Source organism: Panthera tigris, chromosome B3 (assembly GCF_018350195.1).
Source record: "Panthera tigris isolate Pti1 chromosome B3, P.tigris_Pti1_mat1.1, whole genome shotgun sequence".
Taxonomy (NCBI): Eukaryota; Metazoa; Chordata; class Mammalia; order Carnivora; family Felidae; genus Panthera; species Panthera tigris.
The window spans coordinates 18,539,758-18,564,763 of NC_056665.1; the positions used below are offsets into that span (position 1 = coordinate 18,539,758).

General features: G+C 48.5%; 1 protein-coding gene across 1 annotated transcript in view; it reads right to left on the bottom strand.

Moving 5' to 3' along the window:
* Positions 1-25,006, bottom strand: part of ADAMTS17 (ADAM metallopeptidase with thrombospondin type 1 motif 17) — a 343,084-nt gene that overhangs the window by 187,665 nt on the left and 130,413 nt on the right. Inside the window, exon 9 of the mRNA XM_042989202.1 lies at positions 21,426-21,531. Within this exon, the coding sequence (XP_042845136.1) occupies positions 21,426-21,531 (106 nt within the window). The remainder of the gene's footprint in view (positions 1-21,425; positions 21,532-25,006) is intronic.

Below are 25,006 nucleotides of genomic sequence, written 5' to 3' on the forward strand. Positions count from 1 at the left end.
AAATGGCAGATAGAACTAAACTTCCTTATAACCCACTAACAAATACTTGAGGCTGGCAGAGTAAAACATTTCCCCAGGAACTCCCTCCTGTCTTAATGCTTTGCTAGAGGGAAAAACAACCTTAGGCCTCCAGTATCCTCTGAGTCTTCTTCAGCATATGGAAATCTCACTGGAAACTTCCCCTGGACTTCCCCTAAGAACCCCATAGTATATAACCAGTCTCTCCTCATGTCCCAGGGCAGCTCTTCCTGCCCATGGGTCCTGTCCCCGTGATTCAATAAATCACCTTTCTGCAGCAAAGACGTCTTGAAGAATTCTTTCTTGGTCATCGGCTCCGGACCCCATGAACCCACTATCACCCCAAAAACCTCATCAACTCTCAGACTTCAGTGCACACTAGAATCCCCTATCAGGGCCTGTGAAAACTCAGAGGGCTGGGCCCTACCCCAGAGTTTCTGATTCAATAGGTCTAAGGGGCCTGGGGATGGGGTGACAGGGAGGGGGATAATGATTTGCATTTCTATTAAATTCCCCAGGGATGCACAGCTGAGACCCACTATTGATGGTTTTACCAAGTGTCCCACATTGGCCTTGGGTGACAATCACCTGAGAAACTTTGAACACACCAATACCTGGGGCCCACCTCAGACCAAGTGAATCAGGATTCCTGAGCCTGTGGTCAGCACCTGTATTTTTGAGAGGCTCCCAAGTGAGACTGGTGTACCTCCAGAACTAAGAACGTTGCCTCCAGAAACAGGCTGTCCATTAAGATGGCGGCAGGGGACCACACAACAGCTTCTTCCTATGCTGAGTGGAGATGGGCCTCCACGCAGCTTCCATGCACAGACCCCACGCCTGCCTTCTTAGTGAGCACGGACCGGAACCCTCACTCTTCGTGCTGTGACGGAGTGCAAATATTTGAGATCACACTCTTGCCCTCCTTTGCTCTTCCCTCCTCTTGCCCACACATTCCAGGGAGAAGCCCACATTGGTGACAAAGAGCAGGACTTCTCATCAAGCTTTTGGCCAAGCAACAAAAGGTTTAGGGACAAACCCTTCTTGTTTAGTCAAAGTCAAAATCCTAACTGTACTTTATATCTGCCTGGATTCCCAGATTGGAGGCAAGACCGAGGGAGCGCATTACTGTTGGTAGATTCTGGACACACACACACTACAAGGCCCAAACGTATCATCTGTAAATTCGACCCCGATGGTGAAGATTCTAAGGAAGAGACCAATTTCGGGAATGGGACTCCCCCAATTGCTAAATTATTAAATGCTAGTCTGTGTGACTTTCCGTGAAGTATTCTGGGTCCTGTATATATAGACTCATTGTTTCTCTAACACCAAGGGTTTGTCTGAGAAATTTCAACCCAATTGAGACCTTGGGGGCTTTGTTACTGCCATTTCTTTTTCCTTTTTTTTTTTTTTTTTTTTTTGAGGCTCTTAAGCAATACTTTTTATCTTAAAAGAGAAATCTTCGCTTCTCCTAGTATAAATTATAGCTTCTTACAGTAATCACTACTGCTTAACTGGCATTCAATTTACAGGATAAAAATATATTCTTTTGGCCGCCTTAACGACTGTGTACACAGCTTGTCCTCAAACCCTCTCTGAGTTTTGGCTCAGAGCAGCTATCATGTTAAGAGGATGGAATGCGGTTTCAAGCAATGCCAGGAGTATTGCATAAGCGATAATTGATATTTTTACTAGCGGCAACTTTGTAGTTGATAATGGGTTATTAAAACAGGAAAAGAGGCCCTCCCCACAGAATCCCATCTGAGATGTAAAAGGAAAGGTGTTCCAGACAAAAAGCCCCTAGGTGTCAATAAAGGGTGGTTCTGGCAGGTCCCATATCTTCCAGAATGTGCAGCCCCAGGCAGAAAGCAGAGAAGAGTAACCTCCTTGTTGCAGGGTCTCCACGGCTGAGGCCAGGGCAGAGGCTGCCTGTTCACCCAGCCACACGCGACCCGGCTCTAGCTGGGACTCTGTCACGCTTTTGGAGTGAGGCAGGGACACAGAAAGAGCAAGGGTACCAAGTGTCCTGCCTTCCCTGCTCCTTTTCAAAAAACAATTTTGATACTGGCTTTTATTGAAATGTCTGCTTTCAACCCTTCTGTAAACCTAACAGATCAGCATCAAATCTGGCAACCCTGATGGGGCGGAGGCTGACTGGTCCGAAATAGGAGCTGCCAAGGGCCAGCCATCCATCCTCATCTTTGGCCACTTCCACCGCCCAAGCCGTATCCTCCAGGTAGGATGTCAGGGAGGCTTCACCTACTTGAAGGCATCAGAGGGCTCATCCACTGCAAATACCATAGGTTCCCCTGCCCCGCCCCCTGCATTTTGAGGTTTTCAAGAGAATCCCAATTCTTTAGGCAAAGGAACCAATGCACTGATCCTTCGTGCAGCAAAGGAGGCTGAGGCAGAGCAGCAGCTGATGTGCAGGGGTTGGTGAGGGAAGGTGTGCCAGGGCAGGATGGAAACACCAGACCTTAGGGGTCACCTCTCCTCGCGGGTCACCTTTTGTCACTTCATTCTCACTCTCATGAAGTCACCAGCTCATGCTCAGTCTTCCTCATATCGCGTCAGCACCAAGTCCAGCTGCAGGGGCCACACCGCTGCTGATGTGAGTGGCCCCCCAGGAGTCAATGCGGTGGCCCTGCTTTCTGCTTTGCAAGATTTCGTATGCTTTCTGTCCCTTCACCCTCCAGCTTCAACACAGACTCAGGCTTGTCAGTGTCACAGGCACAGAAATACTTTTTTAAGTTTCTTTATTTATTTTGAGAGAGAGAGAGAGGATGAACATGAGCAGGGGAGGGGCAGAAAGAGGAGAGCGAAGATTTCAAGCAGGCTCTGCACTGACGGTGCAGACATGGGGCTCAAACCTACGAACTGAGAGATTATGACCTAAAAGCTGAAATTGAGAGTCAGATGCTTAACCAACTGAGCCACCCAGGCGCCCCTGCAAATACTTTTTTGTGGCCATGGCTTTTCTTTTTGGGGCACTGGAAGGAAGACAGCTGGAGATGCAGGGCAGAGAGAGAGAGAGAGAGAGAGAGAGAGAGAGAGAGAGAGAGAGAGAGAGAGAGAGAAACAGAGAAAGACAGAGAGTGCCCAAGGTGGTGGAAACAGTGATAGACTGACCTGCTGTTTGTTGTAAGAATTCCCTGGAACAAGGCTGTAATATCCTCCAAAAACAAGGTAAAGGCCCTGTGCCTGGCCATGAGGCCAAAGTCAGAATGACCCACACGGGTATGGATTTCCTCTGCCTCCACATCTTTCTTTCTGAGTCACCCTAAGTGTCCAGAAGAATTGTCTACAAGCTGTATCTGCATCTGGTCAAGTCCTGGGGGCCTAGGGCCTACCTTCTTGCTCCCCACCTTCCCTGCTCCATTATGGTTCCAGAAGGCACCACAACAGCAACACAGATGTGTCTAAACCATAAAGGACCATCTCCGGGTAGAAGGAAGAGATGTGAGAAACCCCAAAGACCATAATGAGTGAAGGCTGTCCAAAGCCAACTCCTCCCGACCTTCTCTGGAAACAGAGAGAGCTCTTCAGAAGCAGGGAACACACTCAGCAACAATGTCCAAGTGCCTTTTCTCTGTCATCACAGGGAAAAGTCAAAGGGCCAGCACCACACCAGAACCCGTGACAGCAGAGGCTCTTTTTCAAAAGCAACGTCACTGTATAAGAATGAGGGAGCTCCACATCTTCTATGCTTCCGGGCTCATGAGACAGTCATCTGGCCACATGGGAAGGCCATAGAATGATGGCAGGGAATGCATGCGGGACCCAAGGTATTTTACAAAAATCCCCTACCCCTGGACAAGCAGAGCAAGACTAGCTCCATTTTGTGCTACACCCACCATCTCACGTATAACCCCCACATGACCTACTTATTGTTTAAGACACTCCCCCACCCTAGTCAAGCTGCTGAGCACACCCTTACTGGAAACCGGCTCATATAGGAATGCAGAACCCCTAACTGCCAAAGAATGTAAACCCCGCCTTTTGCCCGCCAAACTTGAGCGCCAATTCTGACCAGAGTGATAGGCTAGTTCAAACAGTTACTATAGGGTAAGTTGTAATTCAATTGGCCACCTGCGTGTGGACTGACATGAATGTGCAACTTTCTGTGTGTGTTATAATCTCATTGGCCACTGGCCCCCATAAAACTGCTACACCTTTTAACCTAGGGGTTCAAGTCCCTGCTCCGCTGTGTCAGGTATACTTGGGCCCAAGCTCGAGCTTGTAAATAAACCCTCGTGTGTTTGCATCGGTATCAGCTCCTTGGTGGTCTCTCAGATTCGAAATTGGGGGCATTACATGCAGAAGAGTGGTTATTACCGACAGCGAACCGATGTGACCAATGGATGCGGGGAGCTTCGAACAGTGCGCGGTACAGCACAAGTGCTCTATTCCTGCAGCCACCACCATGATGACTGAGAGGAAGAAGACAATAATGGCAAGTGCTCAACATTAATGAGAACAGCCCTCAAACTTGGCTGTTCGTTGGAACCACCTAAGGAAGTTCAGAAAAATCCTCCCTACAGGAATCCTGATTTAATTGGTATGAGGTGTGGCCTGGACACCTGCGTTTTAAAAAGATCTTTAAGACATTCTCTCTTATTCTGAATTTTAAAATTCTGAATTAAAGGTGCACAGACAGCAAAAAGTAAAATATAGGGAGGTTCTGCGCCTCCCACTATGGCAACATCTTGTGTAATAACTGCAGTGCGACGTCAAAACCATGAAGTTGACGTTGGGACAATCCATAGTGCTTCTCCAGATCTCACCAGTTATATACACACTTTCTGTGCATGGGGGTGGTTCTGTGTAATTCTGTCACACAGCTTCCTGTAACTACCGCCTCAACCGAGAAATCAGAGCACTACCACAAGACTAACCTTTTTCGGCCACACTCACCCTTTCCCCCATCCCTTTAAACCCAAACAACCACCAGTCTGTTCCCCATCTCTGTAATTATGTTATTTCACAAATGTTATGTAAATAGGATCATGCGGTATTCATCCCTTCAAGACTGGATTTTCTTTACTCGGTATAATTTCTTAGGTGTTCATCCAAATGGTTGTGTGTATCCATAATCCATTCATTTTTTACTGCCGAGTAGTATTCTGCAACACGGAGGCTCTACCAGTCGTGTCGTCATGCACCCATGGAAAGACATCTGGGTAGTTTCAAATTTGGGGCTACTACGATCTAAAGCTAATATAGACATTCGTGTGTAAGTTTCTAGGTAAAAGTAAGTTTTTTATTTTTATTTATTGCTTTATTTTATTTTAGAAAGAGAGCATGAGCAGGGGAAAGGGGCAGATGGGAAGAGAAGGAGAGAATCTCAAGCAGGCTGCACACTCAGCATGGAGCTTGATGCAGGGGGCTTGATCCCACAACCCTGGGATCATGACGTGACCCAAAATCAAGAGTCAGACCCTCAACCGACTGAACCACACAGGTGCCCCAAAGATAAGTTTTTATTTCTCTAGGATAGATGCCCCAGAGTGCAATCACCGGGTTGTATAGTAAATTTTAGGGTTTTTAATGTTTATTCATCTATTTTTGACAGAGAGAGAGAGAGAGAGAGAGAGAGAGAGAGAGCAAGAGAGAGAGCAAGCAGGGCAGAGGCAAAAAGAGAGGGAGACAGGTAATCCCAAGCAGTCTCCGTGCTGACAGTGCAGAGCCTGATACGGGGCTCAAACCCATGAACCATGAGAACATGATCCAAGGCAAAATCCAGAGTCAGACACTCAACCACCTGAGCCACCCAGGCGCCCCAGTAAATTTTAGTTTTAAAAAGAATTGCCAAACTCTGTTCCAGAGTGGCCCTAGCATTTTACATCCCACCTGGTTTCTCCATCCTGGCCAGTATTTGGTGCTGTTGCCATCTATCTTGGTGATGTTCCATGGGCATCCATGGAAAAGGATGTGTATTTGGCTGTTGTTGGATAGATGTTCTATAAGCATCAGATCCTATTGCTTGACGGTGTGTTCAGTCCTTTTATATTAACTTATAATTAATTGTTGGAACATTTTTATTCTTTAAAATTGTTCTGAGAGGGGCACCTGGGTGGCTCAGTCAGTTAAGCGTCCTACTTCAGCTCAGGTCATGATCTCACAGTTCGTGAGTTTGAGCCCCGCGTCGGGCTCTGTGCTGTTAGTGTGGAGCCTGCTTCAGATCCTGTCTCCCTTTCTCTCTGCCCCTCCCTCTCTCTCTCTCAAAATAAACAAACATTAAACAAAATAAAATTATTGTCAGATAATTCCAACATGTATCACTGGCGTCTGCTGACAGACCTCTCGTTCAAGTTGTGGACTTCCCGGTCCTGGTGGGATGGCTAATTTTCATCAACTGGGTCCTGGATATTTTGGCTCTGATGTTAGGTAAGTCTTATCCTATTTAAGTCTTCTATTTTACCAGGCAGTCACCCTGGCCTCCTTTTGTGAGCTTCGGTTCCAAAGACACTACAGTGTTCAGGACCCTTCTTCTGGTCTGCCCTGATTTCCTGGTGCTGCTGGGGCTGCCGTTCAGTCCCTGGTGGTGATAACCACAGAGGTGGAGGGAACTTGTCAAATGTCACCTGGGGTCACCAGGCACCTTCTGGGGGAGAGGGGTGTGGGAAGGAGGAGCTGCTGGGCCTGGGTCTCCTTATGCCACTGGTGGGGGCGGGGGGCAGGGTGACAAAGGCCTTCGTTGTTGCTGCAGCCGCCAGCAGATCCGGCTGCCCACCCATGTCCTGGGTGGGAGGCAGGAGCAGGGGTAACCTTAGGGGTTGTTGCTGCAGCTGCAAGTAGAGTGGGCACACTGCACTCTGTTTATGGAGCGTGTGTGAGGGCTCCTCATGAGCTCTCTCTTGGGCTTTGCCTTTCCCAGCCCGCTGGCTAGAGAGAGCAGACTGTTCTTGGGTTTTGTGTGGCTCCAGGTGTTCAGTCCAGGGTTTGTGTGTGGGAAGCAAAAAGAAAACCCCAGAACTCACTCTGTGCACGTTCCTCAAGCGCTAAGATTCGGCTTTCATAGCCTTTTAAGTGCTTGTCTATGGACTCATTTCCAAGGTATTTGGTTGTATTTAAAGGACAGGAGTATCGGGGCGCCTGGGTGGCTCAGCTGGTTGAGCATCCAACTTCGGCTCAGGTCATGATCTCACGGTTCTTGAGTTCGGGCCACGCATTGGGCTCTATGCTGACAGCTCAGAGTCTGGAGCCTGCTTCAGATTCTGTCTCCCTCTCTCTGCCCCTCCCTGCTCATGCTCCGTCTCTCTCTCTCAAAAAATAATAAATAAACTTTAAAAAATAATAAATAAAGGACAGGAGTATGGAAAAGTGACTCTGGACCATCTCATTCCAGTATCAGAAGTCCCTACTGTCTCTTTTAATCCTCCTGACCATGCTGTGAGGAAGGAAAAAAAAAATCAGTATGTCCATTATACAGATGGGGAAACTGGGTGGGGAGGGCGCACAAGGAGGTTGGTAACTTGCTTCATGTGGGACAAAGCTGCCTCCAGGATTTACGCCGTGAAAGCCTAAATTAAAGCTGCAGGCTTGGATTGCACATCCGGGCAGAAGCTCTGAGGAGACTTTTATCATCACCTGCTTACCTCTCTGCACTTGATATTTTGCACTTCACAAAAAATTACCTATTACCAACTATCTTACTTCCAAAAGCACCCTAATATTATGACAATGTCCTCATGTGAAATCAGTGCCTGTGATAGTGCTGAGGGTGCGAAGGCCCCATGCCAGAGGCTGGGTATCCAGGGCTAGCAGCGTGGGCTCCAAGTTCTGGCCTCCCTGTTCAAATTTGGATTCCACCACCTAGAAGCTGGACCACAGAGCTGTGGTGAGTTGCTTAACCTCTCTGTGCTTCAGTTTCCTTACGTATAAAATGGGGAGAATGACAGTACTGAACCCATGGGATGATAGGGAGGATCCGACTAATGAATAGATGTAAAAACAATGAAAACAAGCTTGTTTACTAAACCTGTGAGATTTGCTCCTATTTCACAGAGGTGTATATGTGCTATAAGCTTGGCCCTGGGGTCCGTGCACCACCCCGATCCTGGTTCCTTTCGTCTCCTATGCTGTCCGAGGGTCACAGAATCAACCATGACAGAGTCTGATGTGAGATCAGAGATTGGTTCAGCCATCCTCATATTCCAAGAACCGCTCCTTCAACCCTCAGGCTGGGGGGCCAGCTCTGCAAATACCAGCGGGAGGAAACCAGCACTGCCTCACGAGTTTCTAGACAGCTCGAATTTTAAGAACTTTCTTCCTTCCACTGTGCTGAAACTGCTTTCCCTGTGTTTCGAGCACACTGGCTGGGCTCTGCCCCGGGGGCCATGCAGAGCTCTCTTGTGTCCTGGCAGCCTCTCATGTGGCCCCCTCAGTGCTTCTGTCCCTCTGCATACCTCTTGTTCACATACATGCTCCTTTCTTCCAGCTGTTTCCTTCATCATCCCCCTCCCTTGCATATGGGCATGGTCCTGGCTCCTGATGTCCTTCTTAAAACAGATCCCCTAATACTGAATGCAAGTCTCCTACTTAACTTCTGAAGGGCGAGCGGAGTTCCAACTGCCTCCTTCATTCCTGGAGATGAGGTTCATGTTAATATGGTCTAAGAATGCCCTGGTTTTGTAAGCATGTAGCTAACCATGCCCCCTTACATGCGGGAGATCTGTTTCATCTCTTGTGTCAAGCTTAATCTATGGGCAGTGGCTGCCTACAGAATTAGGAAGTATTATGAGCTGGGACTCAGTGGAAAAGGGTCCTGGGATCAATTAGTAATGTCTGTCAGTGGAAGCAAAGACAGACGTGTTTGTTGGCAGTGACTAGAAGCTTTTCAAACATGCTGCCATTAGGCCATGTTTCTACCATCCTGTGCATTATGTCTGGTTCATCTGGGGCTTAAATCAAATTAAATACCATCTGGAAAGCTGTAAGGCATATGGTTAGTGCGCAGACTTGAACACCGACAAAGGGCTTGAAAGCTGGATTCTGCCATTTACCATTGGAAGGTCCCTAGGCCTCATTTTCCTCTCTATAAAATGTAAATAATCACAGTAGTAGAGAAATGGGTGCAAATGAAACGCCATCCTGCATTGCTGCATTGGCCACTTTTCCAAGGTGGTCATGGACTTCGTGTACTCTGAATTTTTACACACTGTTCTCCCTCCCATCTTTGTGCCATCTCAATGACTGATGAGCATGCTATCCCTCTCTGCAAGCAGGTCATGACCGAAATGTTAAATCAGGGAGTGCCACGGCAGAAGGAAGCTTCTCTCCCAGACACACACCTCTCTACCAACCATGCCTTGAGTAAGGCTGTCCGGCAGTTACAAGTTCATTTGTAGGAGTATCCAACCTACAGTTCCCCCTACTTCTCATTTGGAATGTTAAGAGTTTTGCAGAAACCTTGGTGAAATTTACATTCCCTGCCTCTGCAGAATCTGTTTTGGGTGTGGCTGGTTATCCACAGATTCTTGCCTGACTTCTAGGATTGCCTCTTCTAATTCTGAATGCTCACAAATTATGTCTGACGAGCCATTTGGGAATCTTTCCTACAAATTACCTAAGTCTAAAATGTATACCACTTGTCTCATTTCCCTCTTACAAGATGCCATTTGCCTATTTAAGTCTTTGGCACACCTTGCTTCTCCTTCATTGCTTCTGCACAATTATCAAAGTGGGCTGGCACTCTCATCTGCAAACAAGTTCTATCGGTCTGGGCCAAGAGAGCCCAAATCATGTGAAGCAGCTGGTTGATCTCTTATCACCTCCTCCATCATCTGGGTCTTTAGCTCCTCACAGAACAAGGTGTATGTACAATCTCAGGATGTATGAAAACCAGGTAGGAGGCACTAGGCAGTCAGGTCTTGAGTATGTCCAGCAATAGAGGCAATTAAGTCACAAAAGGCAGTATCCTGCAGGGTGTGGCTTTTCAAAACACAAAGTGCCCCTGGTTTTCAAAAGGGGGGGGGGTCTTTATAACCCACTGCAAATTCACCAGTTTGGAATTAGGATTGCTTTTGTGTGTGTTGGGGATATGAGGGGGGGCTCTTTAACTTGCTTTCCACTTGGGTAACCAACCATCATAATGAGCCATCTTTCATGAAGAAGTGAATTTTATGATCACTTTGTAGGAGTTACTGTATGCACAAGGACCAGAGAACAGTAAGTACTGAAGACTGATGCCAGGTGATCTCCAGACTCAAGCCCCAGGGGCAGACCAGCTTCTCATGACTCAACACATGTTGCAGCAAGAAGAGACCTGGGCTTTAGGGCTCACTCTAAACCTTCGGATTGCAGCATTCCACATAGTACTGGTCTTCTAGAGGTCTTCTAGGACTGAGTAGTCAATGGAAAACGTGAAGAGAGACAATGATGCCTTTAATACCTGCCACCTGTGTAATTCCACAAACAGGGCAGCTGGAGGGATGGAGTCTTCACACATGTGTCACTGGTGGCAAGGATGGGAAGAAGCCGTCCTTAGGACAGGCACAGTCACTCAGGCATCTGCTTCTGCCACCAAAACCCAAAGAAAATCTGACTGGGAGGGGGCAAGACAGGAATGCCAGCATTTCCAAGTCTAGGACCCTCTTCTGCCCTTTGAGCATGTCAAAGACCACTCACTGCTCTGGGGCTTTTAGGGATAGTTTGACATTCCTGTTCAGTGTTTCAGTCCTGCCTCTTCCTTCCATCTTCACATGGCACAACCTCCATTTTGTGGGCAGACCAAACTCTGGTTGACCAGCACATTCCCCAAGACGTCTGTCGCTACCCAAGAGTTGGACATTCTGGAGGATAGCCAAAAATGTACCAGATTTTATGATGCACCAAGTTAAATATTTAGACTGGAGTGGGGTCTCTTTCAACAGATAGGATGGGTGGTGGCCATTCCAACCATGTCTTCAAAGTAAACTGGTGTCCAAGCTCCAGAGCAAGTTGAGCGGGAACCTGGAATCTAGCTCTGAACGCCGGCGGGAGAGCCCTCAGCGCCTGCTGGCATGGCACGGGTGTTAAACAAAGCATGGGTGGAAAGGAAGGGTCATAGAAGAAATTCCAAAACCAGGGCAAGAAGGCTATTCGAAAAACTGCCCCATGGGAAAAACTTACAAATGAAACAAACATCCATGTTCCCTTCACGGCCAGCTGGCAGGTACAGCATCCAGCCAGAAGCAGCATCCGCTGAGATGGGGTCGGCAGACAGGGCTACCACTCGGATGTGCTGGAACTGCCCTGCTCAGCTGTCTTGCATCAAGAATACCGGGTGCGCCCGATCCCCACATTTCTAGCCAGCTCCCAGGTGGCGTGATGCTGCTGGTGCTCAGACCACACTCTGAAGAGCAAGGCAGTGGCTAGCTGCAGTTGCACGTGTTTCTCCAGTCCGTTCCTGGTGCACTGCCATCACAGTGGGGCTGCCTCATGCTTCTCTGCCAGATTCTGGACTGGGCATGGGATAGGGGGGTTTTAGGCGACAACTGTCAAGTCAGGAAGGACAATTCGGTTTGGGGTTGGATGGGGGAGGAAAGGAGTGGGGTTTCTGGGAGCTTGCTCTGCTGACAAAACCAAGCTCTGCATGGACCAGACAGCCAACAGTAAGCTGGCCTTTTTTTTCCGTCCTGCTGATGGGGCAGTTCCTGCCTCCCCTTGGCGGTCATAGAACATGTGCAACAAAGATGAATAAGTAGTGCATGTGCTCTCCTCACCGCAGAGCTGCTCACACAGTCAACCGTCGGTTCATTAGGTGTCACTTACCCAACGAGCCCATGTGCTCCTGTCAGGAAGGCTCCTCTAACCAGAAACCACCCTGCACGTGCCTCTCGGAAATGCACAGGGTGCCGGCTGTCTAGTCCTCAGTGTGTTTAAAGCTGCCTCATGGTGGGTGTCCTACTGGACCTGCTACGTCCTCATTGTGGGGACACTGTTAACAAGTTTGACTTGCAAAGGCCATGACTGTTTCTTACCCTCCCTCCTTCTCTTTAACAGTCTACCCAGTTGGAAGCTGGGTGGGAATTGGGGGAGGGGGGAGTCGTGGCCATGGTGCAGGCTTGCCCCCCAAGTGACACATCCCAGGGTCCCAGGGTCCAGCATCTCCCAGTGGCTATGCGCTCACCCCACCCTGCAGCATCAGCAGCTCAGGGGCCCTGCCAGCCCCAAGACTGTTCCTGGTTCGGGTCAAAACTGACCAAGCCGCCTCCTTTCTATTCTCTCTCCAGATGATAATCATAAGTGAGCGTCAGGTAATCACCGGGCTTACTTCACACCTGCCCCCTCTCAACACCACAGAAGTGTGGCTATGATTAACAAGACAATGTCTTTGTAATGCTTCCAGTGACTTGCTAAGAAAATTATAACCACCCTCCTTCTAGATCCATCTATTTATGTTTTTTTTTTTTTTTTCCAAGACAGGCCATTCCCAGATCCTCACATGGGCCCTTGGCAACTTCTGTGCTCTGCTCTGACGTCAGGAACAAGATGTGTGATCTCATGGCTCCCCTTAACCCTTTCTGCTGGTCCTTTCTGACACCACCATCTGGCAAAACCACTACTTCCCCACCCTGTGTGCCTGCAAATGGACAAGAATGAGAAGGGCTCTTTCCTAGAACATGCTGTTGGCAATGCTGGTGGCAAAGTTCCCAAGGTCTTAGCAAATGTGCAGCTGCCCTCAGGTCTTTAGTCTGGAATTTTCCATCAGCAGTGGGCAGTAGATAAACAAGGATTTCAGGCATGAAGCCAAACACCTTGGGAGAATGGAGGGCATCTCTTAGCTAGCTTGGGCTGCTATAACAAAATACCATAAGCTGGGCAGCTTATCAATAATGGATATTTCTCACAGTTGTAGAGGCTGGAAGTCCAAGGGCCCTTTTTTAGGCTGCAAACAGCCATGTTCTCTTTGCATCCTCACATGGCAGAAAAAGAAGTAGCTAGCTCTCGGGTCCTTTCTTATAAGGACACTTATCTCATTTATGGGGGCTCCATCCTCATGACCTAAGCACCTGCTAATACCATCAGAATGGAGGTTAGAGGTCATCCTATGAATTCTGGGGGGTCACAAATAATCAGCCCCTAACAGAAAACTCCACCTGTAGAGAAATTTCCATCATATACCCCTGCCACCTCCCATGGTCCTTACAAAACCCTAGCCATGTGAGCAGAGGGCGTCTTTCCAGGTAAAGGTGGGTAAATCCAGGCACCAGGGGACCCATGTGGGAAGGGCTAGGCCTCAGCACACATTTATTCGCTTGTGCAAAGGGCTTTGCTCGATGTCTCTGGCCACTTAGAGCCATGGGAAGCAAGGTAACTCTCCATTGGTGAAATGAGGCTAAGAGGACTGTGGACGTCCCTTGCTCTGAGAACCGGGAGAAAAGCCACTTTGGTGAAGCTGCCAGAAGCTCTGGCGATCTAACGAGAAAACTGGATCTCATCTAATTCCTGGAATAGTCTGTAACGTAAGGAAGTTCTGAGGGGATTTTGGAATTTGGTTCTTCAGCCAAAGTCAGACTTCCTCCCATTCTCCTCCAACACCATCCCGGACCACAGCCTTTTAGGTAAGGAAATCTACCGACAATTAAATGCAAAGAATTCCTGGGGCAGAGACAGACACTCGCAACAGCTTCTGTAGCCTTCCCTGTTACAGTAATGGTTCTCTGGGGGCAGCAGGCGCCCCACATCCAGCTGGATTTTCCATCAGAGCGATAACGTCCGGCCAATAGCTGCACGGACTGGCTGCTCTGGATGCAGGTGGGACCACATCTGTCTACTTGCAGAAGAGCTTTTAATGCTTTTCCCTTTGTTTGTGTTCCCCTCCCAGGCCTGGCCTGGGCAGATCTGGGAAGGCTGTGGTCAAGGTCCTCTTAAGGACAGCGGCTCGGGGCTCTCCAAGCAACTGGAATAAGTGTTCTGTCCCCACATTCGACTCAGCGTGAAGGGTAAGACTGCAGAGGACATCCTAGTAAGTTCTGTGCAATTCCTGTTAAGACTGTGCAGTGAGAAATCCTAGCTCAGGGCAGAAAAGCCACATAAATACAGCCATCGGTTACAACATGCCTTTGCTGCTCTGGACACTGCACCTCCCATTCAAAATCACACGTCTGGAAGGGGCCAGAAGGAAACTGCTTTTATGAAAGAGATGCTCAGGGCCACGCTGAGTGGGCTCATAGAAGCTGTGCAGGGCACAGGCCTGCCTTGCAAACCCTCCGGCACCGTATCCTCTGAAGTCACAGGTCACTAGCTCAGTGAAGACATGAGGAGGAAGGTAGCTTGTAAATTAACGTCAAAGACCCCACAGCTTCCGGCAGCAAATTTAAGAAATAATGATAAAATGAAAGGCAATGAGGCCTGAACGCTTTGTACAACTCTGGAATTTGGATAAGACTGCCGCGCCCTGTGGATGCTCACACACTGACTTTGATCCAGGGGCCAAATGCCGAGGAAATCATACTCAGGAATCCCTCTAAGCTCCTCTGCGTGAAACCTGAGAGCCCTAAACACTGCTAGCACCACGGATTACCCTTCAGCCTGGAGGGGGAGGCCGCGGGAGACTGTGGGAGCTGAGTGGGAACGGAGGGTAAGACCCAGAGAACCCGGGAGGAACCCTTCTGAAAACCCAGGGTCTGCTCTAGAACCTGTGCCTGCTCTAGAACCAGAACCACCCTGCAGACCTCCTGGGGGCACATACTGCCCCCCCCTTTCTGTTCTGTGAGAAAGACTGATCCTCTATGTGAATACGACAACCCTAACTCTAACTAGAACAAAAGCACACTCCCCCTCCTCCCGGGGTTTCTAAGCAGTTATGACATTTCCAGAAATCCTCTTTCTGCTGTGCCTTCTTTATAAGGCTGGCCCATCTGATGTCTATGCTGCACCTACCAGACTGAGACCCCCAGCAAAGGGTTCGGGCAACAGCAGTGGCTGTCGGTGCGTCTGCGGGCAGGTGACCTGCCTGATCACATCTGGCCTCCATTCACTCTGCGTCTCCCCCACGCTGCGCCGGGCAGCTCATTGCTAATACAGATCACAGACAAACATTCCCCCTCTTCACACATCTGGATAATGGCTTTCCTTACTTCCTGTTCTGGACTCGAGACCACTCTTTTCAGATTGAACTGTGTCGGCTCCAGTTAGAAGAACATTCCTCCCCCAGAACAGCTGTCTCCTCCCCTTTCCCTCTGCTCCCCAGCCCTCCCTGGACACTCACCCACTCTCTGCCCATAAGCCACGATTCTCAGGGATGGGAGTCAGTTGAAATTCTGTGCTGCACACCAGGCGAGCACGTCCCCAGGCATGTGTAAATGAGACATCCTTCCAACATCCACTGCCCTGAGCTCATTTGCACACTGTCACATTCTGGCTGGAAACATCCAGAGTGCCTGGATCTAGCTTTTTAGGGAATGTCTTTATTGGAGGATACCAAGCTTCACATGGGACCTGCCTGGGGCCAAAGATCCCACTTGTTACTTCGGGACATGTAGTGGCATCCCACCTGCCCTGTCCTCATAGGACTGAGCTGGGGAACAAAGTCCCTGCTCTGTTCATGCTTCAATACTCCTTCCAAGTTCTGCCAGTCAGGCCGTGTTTCCAAAACAGGGGATGGGCATGGTTCTAAGGGCCATGGGCATATGAGCAAGTCTGAGAACCCAGCCGTGCCCCACACATTGCTGCAACTGAGCCCATTTATAACTGTTCGCATGCCTACAGGTGCACACATGGCTGCTAGATCACCAAACATCGCTCCTTATCAGGACACTTGTATCTCTACGCCTCAGTCCTGCGTTTCTCTCCATTTCTGAGTACTCATGTACTCAGCACCTCAGTCCTCGATGGGGCACAAGCCTCCTGTGGGCCTCCTTCTACCTCTGCTCCTCCATTTCCAGGCTTCTGCCCATCACATTCACATTTTTCCCATCACTAACTTCTTGACGCTTTGTTCCGGGCCCTCAGTGAAGTCTCCCAGCAGGTGTCGGACGACAGGTAACAGAACTAACCCTGCCTACATACTGCCACTGTCAGGATGGCTGGGCTTTTCTTCACCTGCCTCGCCAACTGTGAGTGCATGTGGTTGGTGTGGTGTTAGCAGCGGAGGGCGTGGGTTTCAGGGTGACAGAAAGGCAAGCCAGGACCAGGACAGCAGGACCATATCTAGCACTATGTGGCTCACCTGAGGGTGGCCCAGAGGGACTAAAGAAAGGGGTTGAGACAGAAGCAAGAAGGTAGAGGAGGCCAAAAAGCAACAATGCAGCCTGAGTACTATTATGAGCCATGAATGTCCCGGGAATCTCCTGGAGGGTCTTCCTGAGCTGCTTCTCCCCCAGAGGGTGTGTTCTAATTGATCTCGGGTGAAACTCAGGCTCCTGCCACTTATAAATGCTTCAGGAGCCCCCCTTGGGCAGCAACGCCCAGCTGTCACCTGTACCAGGGCCCCAAGCTTTCCTGAAGAGAACATTTTGCAGAGGCCACAACCCGAGCCGACCAACCAGAGACGAGATAAATTCCAGAATGGGAAGAGCTGAGAAAGGGCATATGGAAGTCAGAAAAAAATCCCTGGAAGAGCAGGTGGGGAGAGTGCCCACGTGGAGAACAGGCAGCAAGAGCCCAAACATGGGGCGTGGCTTGTGGGTCTGTCAGGAAGGCTTTCTGTAGATGTACTTGGGTTAGAGAGGTCACATAGTTTGACTCAAGGCAGGAACTGATCTGGCTCAGGCTTATCTAACAGAGCCTCCTAAATCCAACAGAAGCTGAGATTTATTTTCTGCAAGAGAAAGCTCTTTGTTTCTACATATAAAGATATGTCCTGTCTTTTTTTTTCCCCTGTGTGTGGGTGGCCAAGTGTGCACTATGTGGTTCCCCTTCCCCCTCTCAACCCCCCACCCAGAAGGGCCTGTGTTTAGACATTTCCCGAGAGCTCTCAGTCTTACCTGATTGAGAAGCTGCGTGCATGGTGTTCTGGGTCTCCCCAGGCCCCAAATGTTCAGTTGAGACTCAGCTCTGTGCCCTCTTGCCCTCCAACAGTGCTAGGGAGGGCTCTTGCCGTCAAGTACCTCCCCTGGCCCTAATCATGCCATTTTCCCCCAAACAAAAGGCATTCTAACCAGCTGTCCTAGAACCACTTACTTTCTCCCTTCTACACTAAAACTTCCAAATCACAACAAACAATATATTCTAAAATTCTGGTAGATATATTATATGTTATATATTATATATTATATATTATGTATGATGTATTATATGTTATACATTATACGTCATATGTTATATATTATATATACTATACCCAGGTGTTTACCACCCTGAGTGTGCCCAATATCATCTGATGTATTATACCCAATTATCTTAATATTATACTAAAGCCACTAGCAACTTCCTCCTTGATCTGTGAGGGTGTCCCTTGATTTTGTTTTTGCTTTTCTCATGGGCCATCAGCATGGACCTGAGCTTCTAATCCTCGGCAGGGGAGAGTCCTTCCCATGGCCGATCAGGGTTGAGCCGCAAAAGCATGAGCTTGCCCAAGAGAAACAAATGCTTGCTTCTAGCTGTCCTTCTTTAACTTGAAAGCCAAATACTGATAAACATCTTGGACACTGAGGTCTACCATAACGTACCCTGTTCTGGTTTCTCATGGGAAAACACCTGGGCAGTGCTGGCCCAGCTGGGTTGTGTCTCTAAAGGCACACCATGGCCCCCACTTCATCAATTTCAGTTGTAACCAATACCAGGTGTCAGCTATAGCTCTCTGGAGTAAGAGAGGTCCATCATGGCCATCTTCTAGCATTCAGGAGCTACTCCCCTCTCCTGGCCACTGCAGGATGAAGTAGTCCCTCATTTTCAGCTGGGTTCTCAAGCAATCATGGCAAGACAGAGAGACAGATGCCTTCCCAAATGCATGCTACCACATTTCTGTTCACTAGGTAAACATACAGCTGCCTACCAGGCAGTCTTTCATGAGCAAGAAGGCAACTAAGGTCATGAAGGCTAGAAAACCTCAAAGTCAAAGTCACGGTCCATCACGGCTTCTGTGTGGCACCAACTCATCCTCCTAGCGGAAGTGCAGAACAGCCCCTCCCAGGTTCTCATCCTCCAACCCCCACCAGAAATTGCAAATCCTTCAGTCCTCATCTAAACCCAGGCCTGGAGTCTTTCCACCCCACTTCTTTACCAGGTAATCACCAGAAAGCTGTCGATTGCAGCTACAGTACTTGAGTTTCGTAAGGAAGCCCCTCTTGCTGACACATTGGCTTTCTTCTGCCACTGACTGTCCCTTCTGCCTTGGTTGGTAGCAATCTGAAGGTGCCTTGGTTTTGTGGAGATGTAAAAGTTGTCTCCTTATTACCCTTCTCTTAGAACGTGGATCCTTACTTTAATAGCCCTAACATATGGGTATATTATCATAAAGGGGATCCCAAATCATATCAAGTAGAGACTAGAAATTTTTAAAAAGTAATACTAGTTCCCTAATCTATAAAAGTTAAATAATACCTACCCCACAGAACTGATCAATAGCATAATGAATGCACAGTATCTAACACAGTAGATGTTCAATAAATGAGATTGGATTTGACATAACCATCACTAGTACATTATTAATTCCTGTCCTAAGCAGAATTATTGATATCATGGTAAGAATTTTTCATTTAATTCATAATTTAGAACCTATCTGATTGCAGATTGGATCGGAGCCAGTTTATAGTACCAAAAAATTATTTTTGAACTGTAATATGTAAAATACAACCATTCGTACAAAGAGACCCAGAAAAGGGGAGAAAACCACAATTTTGGGACTTACGAAAATGAGTCTGAAAACGAGCCTGACATTTGCTTTGCGTTTTCTGACAGCCAAAGCAGAAAGAAAATCAGGTTCACTTATGCGACCCTCATTGTCTGATAAATGCAATGAGTAGCTCATGTGGAAAGTACACTTTTCTCCTAACATTCAGAGCTGGGGTAACTGCTCTCACAGATCCTCATATGAGGTATTTGGGGTAAACAACAGAAGGGCCATGCTTACGTGTGCCCACGTGCAAGGGCACACACCCCTCCTTCAGAAGACAAGTTTCACTTTATCAGTATTAAAAGGTTAGGGACACCAGTTGGTGAGTCCCCTGGGGACTTTCTAGGGGTATGCAGAAGAGTACTCTCATTTTCTAAAGCTTTCACTGAGAAATCTTCCTGAAGAACATGGACCAGTTGGCTTAGGTCCACTGAGAATACCATCCTATCCTTAGTTCACCTGTACTTAAGGAACACGGAGTTAAATTACTCGGAAAACACGGAAATTTAAGTTACTATATTTCAAAATATACAACAGCTTCCAGGTTTCATATCTGTGAAGCAGCCTGGCCAGTGGCTTCACGGAGAGTGCAGGCTGAGCCTTCTTGTTAGGCCTCCACACAGTCTGCTCTGCAGCTCGGAGCCCAGCTGACCAGAAGGGTCTGCAGATGGAGAGAATGTGGCTTCATTCCCAGGGGGACCCGCTTCCCAGTGCTCATGAATAATCAGAGACAACAGACTTTCTCTGAGAAAACCATAATCACCAGAGTAGGGGCAGGGCCAAATGCTAACAGAATTTATTGGCTTTGATTAACAATAAGGTGTTTGTTTTTGTAGGTAATTAGAGTTCAATAGCAAGCTATAAAGAGCCCTCCAAGAAATTTAAGCAGACTGTACCTAAAGGCTACTGGAATATGACTAAATCTAACCATTCATTTCTGCAGACCTGCGCTGAGGTGCCAGTGACCCAGCATGATCGCACAGGTCATCAGGGAGAAAATGGCCCTCTGTGTTCTTACTGTCCAAGGAGAAAGGCCTCTGTGCAGGACGTGCGTGTTCACATGTGGGTGCAAAAAGCACTCTGGCATGTGCCCTGGCTCCAAATGCTGCAAGGAATATTGCAGTTCATAGAAATCTATTCAAAAGTCCACGACAACCCACATGCTGGGAAACGTTTTGACAACTGCATTCTCAAAACCATTAGGTAGTTGGTTCTGAGGAACTGGGACAGGCTGGGTGGGTCACTGAATAGCGGGAAGGTGTTTGCCAAAGTCGTACTGATTTACACTTTTCTCTCAGCAAACACTCTTGTTTTTTTTTCCATAAACCAGAAATATGAAAATATATTTGATTACCATTAGTTTTAAAAATTATTTCCCGGTAGGTAAAAAGGTATAGGCAATGTGCTGTCACCAGTGTTTTATCACTCATTGTACTCACATCATGATACTCAATAGATATAGAAAAGTCAACTACCAAACCCATCTACAGGAGTGAAAAACAGGAGAATGGGGCCAGATAAACAAAACGAAGGAGGAGGAGGAGAAGGAGGAGAAGGAGGAGAAGGAGGAGAAGGAGGAGGAGGAGAAGGAGGAGGAGGAGGAGGAGGAGGAGGAGGAGGAGGAGGAGGAGGAGACGACGACGACGACGACGACGACGACGAAGACGAAGAAGAAGAAGAAGAAATATACATCTATATCTAGCCATAGATAGGGCTAATCCTAGAGGAAATTGCTTTTGTCCTCCTCCTTATAGATGGGCTTTACTCAAGAAGCAGCTTGAGTTCACATTTAGGGTCCCAGGCATCTAGTAGTCCATAGATCACTAGGAAACATTTACAGTACATTTATCCCCTCAAGAACTAGATTTCCATTTAACTTTGTTCGAGTCAACCCAATATAAATGTTCCTATTGTTCTTCATGCCCTGACCTCCTCAATTTGCTTATTTATTTTTGAAGTTCTCATGCAGTCATACCACAATTTTTCCTTCAGAGAAAAACAAAACAGACACCTATTGCAGGAGAAACAGTCAACACTCAGGCCACAGTTTTAGAGTCGGCTGGCTGGCTGCCACCTGAGACTTCCTGCAGGTGATCTTACTCATAGGCCAGCCACTCAACCCCTCTGACCTTCTGTTTCCTCCTCTGAAAAGACCCTTTCTAGAACATCTTTGGGCTCTGGGGTCCAATGGCTATCCCATCCTCAAGGGAAGAATTTCCATGTACAAAGGCAGTAGCTGATAATTCTTTAAACCTAAGACACTGACATTCTACCTTCAGACAGCTGGACTTTATCTATGAAGACAAATCCCATTATTTGAACGATATACTTAGAGTGAATCAAAGATCGTGCTGGTCCAGGAAAGGAAATGCAACCAAAGAGGACACTCTGGGAAAAACTTCTCCCCTCTACAAAATAGACATGAACACGGAATTAACATTTCAACTCTCAGAGACCATCTGTTCAGTAATCTCTGGGGCTCCCTGAAGGGCTGGGACCCAGGCTTGCTGACCTAGGTCTGTGTTACGAAAGAAGCAAAGGCTTAGAGCAGAACTGTTTTAGAACTTACAGAATTCAAGTGAAAAAAAATATATATTCAGAAAGGAATTGGAAGAGGCAGAACAACACAGAGTCTGATACTTACTTGTGGCCCAGCTCATGAGCGATGGTAAAGGCCAAATTGAGACCATTGTCTTCGGCAAGGACACATTTCCTCTTAGCACTGCACACACCTCCTAAGTAAGCAATTCCTGCAGCAGAGACACAAAACACATCCTCTTCAGAACGTGGGAGGCCCTGACCTTGCGGGGCAAGTCCATACGGTCAACATCACACATGATTGAGAGAAGAGGGGCAAACTGGGAGGATGATGTGGCCACGGGGCTAGAGCTGTCATTCCAGAGCTCACGTGGGGGATGGGCTTGAGTATACCGCTTTTGGATTCACAATAATAAGCCACCATGCAGCTCTCCTAAGCATCTAAGTGGTGTCAGGCAATGTGCTGAGTGCATACACATTATCTAATTTAATCCTAATTACCCACGATGGCAGTAACAGAAGGAAACCAAGCCTCAGAGGTGAAAGGTAAGGTGGATTGGCCCAGAGAGGGAGGGAGGGAGCATCTCCCTAAGTCCTGCACTCTGGGCACCTTCTTCCCCTCATCCCAGCCCTAGCCCTTTGAGGGCCAATGCTCTCAGGTGTGAGCAGGAAGCAGAGGAGCAGCGGGGCTCCCAGAAAGCAGGCCAGGGAGAGCTGGGCAGAATATTCAGAAAGATGTTTCAGGAATCCTTGGGAGAAAATGAAACAGGGAGCACAAGGGAGGGAGAGGACCATTGAAGAGTGAGGGCCTGGAAATCATCACTGAGGATGTGCCCTGTGGACCAACTCCTCTGCACACACACCTGACTGGGGTCCTTAGGCCCCTCTCTGAGACAAGAACCCAACCCAGCCAACTGGGAGCAAGACAGATGTGGGGGACTGGGGTGAGTGAGGGACAGGAGGCTGCCACAGCCTCTGGTGGGCAGATGGGAGTCTTCTAGGGAAGAAAGGTTATTCTGGCAGAAAGGTGTGTATAAAACAGGAGGGCCTTGGCCAGGCTGGGCACATCTGAGGCATGTACTGGCCACCTGTCTGCAAGCTGCCCCTGCCCCACGGCAGCTCTCTGCACTTCCTGTTCGCTTCTGCTATCTCTGCGCCCAGGACAGGCATCTCTTACAGATCCAGGTGGCCCTAGGGCTTATCTCAACAAAAGAGTCCGTGGACCCCACCCCCTCCCAGGGCTTGGGACAGAACTCGAGTGAGGGCTGGAAGCACTGTGGCACCTGCCTCCTCCATACACCGTGAAATGGATGAGTGGGTGGTGGCACAGAGTGGCTGGCCGGTCACACGCCTGAGAAGATTCAGTGTTGCTCCTGCTGTGAGTTCACAAAGGATGTGGGGGGCGGGGGGCAGGCATGTGCCGCTTAGTGGTGCCTGTTGACTGGCTGGCTAGAGGCTCTCCCAGCCCGACTCTGCCCAACAGCCCTGTGCCCTGGGAGGGACTGCGGCCACCAGAGCAAGAGGCGCCTCTTTTCCACCCACAACACCATCAACCGCCAAGCTACATGCTGCTCCATTCAGAGGGCCCCTTTCACAACGTGCACAGGGTATCTCTGGAGCTGACACCTGCCTTGCGGGCACAAGAGTTGGGGAGGGAACGAGTTGGCAGAAGGTTGAAGAGAATGGATGGGGCGGTTGGGGGCGGGGGGGAATTAATTAAAAATGAGCCTCTTTCTCTGCTCCCCCAAAGCTAATCCAATCCTCTTTGTTGACATCAAGTTCTAACTGAGGTAGACCTCAGCCACACACCGGGCACCCCCTCCTTCCTCCTGACTGTCCCCCATGAACCCCTTAGAAGTATGGCGCCCACATCCCTGCTCTGCAGGGAGATGCTTCTCCCAGACTCCACTCACATTCGGCACACCAAGCCGGCACCACGGGGTATGTCTATTTTTATTTGGAAACATGCAATGTGCTTGGCCAAGTTTGCAGAATTAAAAAAAAAAAAAAAAAAAAAAGAAATGTTATTTGGCCTCAAGATGCTTTTTTTGCACGTGGACATCATAATCCGGCAATGCAGACTATTGGAAGGAGAAAAATGACAAGCAGAGAAAGGACATGCTCTGGCTTCTCGGTGCCTTCAAGGTCATTATTCTGGTTTTGTTTAAAAATGCTTTGTGGGTTGCTACATCAAGTCCAGCAGTGAGTAGGTGGAACACTTCTACATAGTGCTGATGGTATGTGCGTGCAACAACACACGCACACACTCCGATGCACACCCAGAAGTGCTCTCCCAGCCCGGACTGTGGCCTCCTGGGTCAATGAATCAATTGGAACAATCAGATGTGGTCGCCCCCGGGAGAAGTCATCTGGTGAATGGGGGAAGGAGGCATCTAAAGCCAGCTGTGCTGAGCTTGCTGTCCCACGAGCGTGTGCTGAACCAGCAGCTTCAATGCCACACAAACACGTCCCCTGGCCTCTGCCGCGCTCAGCACCCAGAGCTGGCAGTTCTGAGTTTCCACTGGGATTAGGTAACACGCGACATGAGGGAAACGGCTAAGCAAGGAGCCTTCCAATAATTGCATTTTAATTTTTCCAAGGCCCAGATGATTTTTTTTAAACTAGAAAACAAAGGGTCAGTTTATTTACAAGAAATGTTCTCACACAAAGGTGGATTAAGGTCTAGTGCTTTCAGTGACGTAGTCCAATCGTGAACAGCCTGGTCATAAGAGCGAGCAAGGCAAAGCGTGTAAAAGAGGACGGCTCCTGATCTGGAGTGCAGGGGACTTGAGCATTTATGTGCCATAGTGTGGAAATGCGTAGAAGTCACAAAGCAAATCTGGAGAAAATCCCAGGTCGTTGTCAAAGTAAGAGCTTCGGGGAATAAATGGTCATTAAGCCATGAGCTCCCACGGGAAACAAAGCCACTGCTATTCCATGCTCCCTGGGAAGAACAGCAGTGTGGGGCGGAGAGTGTGCAGAAGCCCTGGAGAGAGACCTGTCACCTCAGGACGCAAAGGCACCAACCTGGAAAACCTGCCCCAGCCCCACACTGGCACTTGTCAAGAAATGAGGAAATACCACTTTTCTCTACGTTGATTTCCTGTTAAAAAAATGAGGTCTGTAAGCCCAAGTTCTGGTAACATCGATGCTGAAGGTGTGGGACCAGAGGGGCCTTCCCCGGTCACTGGAATTCCCTACGCAGACAGCAAGACCCTAGAGTGGTGCTTTTCCATGACTTAAAATTCTCCACACACATAAAAAAATCACAGAACTTACTTTTGAAATTTTAAAAACATCAAACAACACATGTTTACAGAGCTCCCTGGAATAAAAGGGAAACAGACAACGGGGTCTTAGGGTCCTCTCTGCGGACAAGCACTGCTCTGCACGCGGGACCCTCCCTTATTTGGCGGGTATGGTTACTGGCCCAATTTACAGACAGGGAAATGGAGGCCCAGTCACCGGTTATAGGGCTGACCAAGCCCAGGCCCGGATCCAAGGGCAGGACTCTCTTTTCTCCAACACCAGGGCTTCTCCAGGCAAACCCTGGGCCTCCCTCACCATAGCTTTGGTGACCAACAACAATGAATAATCTTTGGGGGTTTTGACAATTTTCATAAATCTTAATGTGTGTTTCTGCAGAGATGGGGGCATAAAATAAAGGTTTCAGGTGTTCAAGTCCAA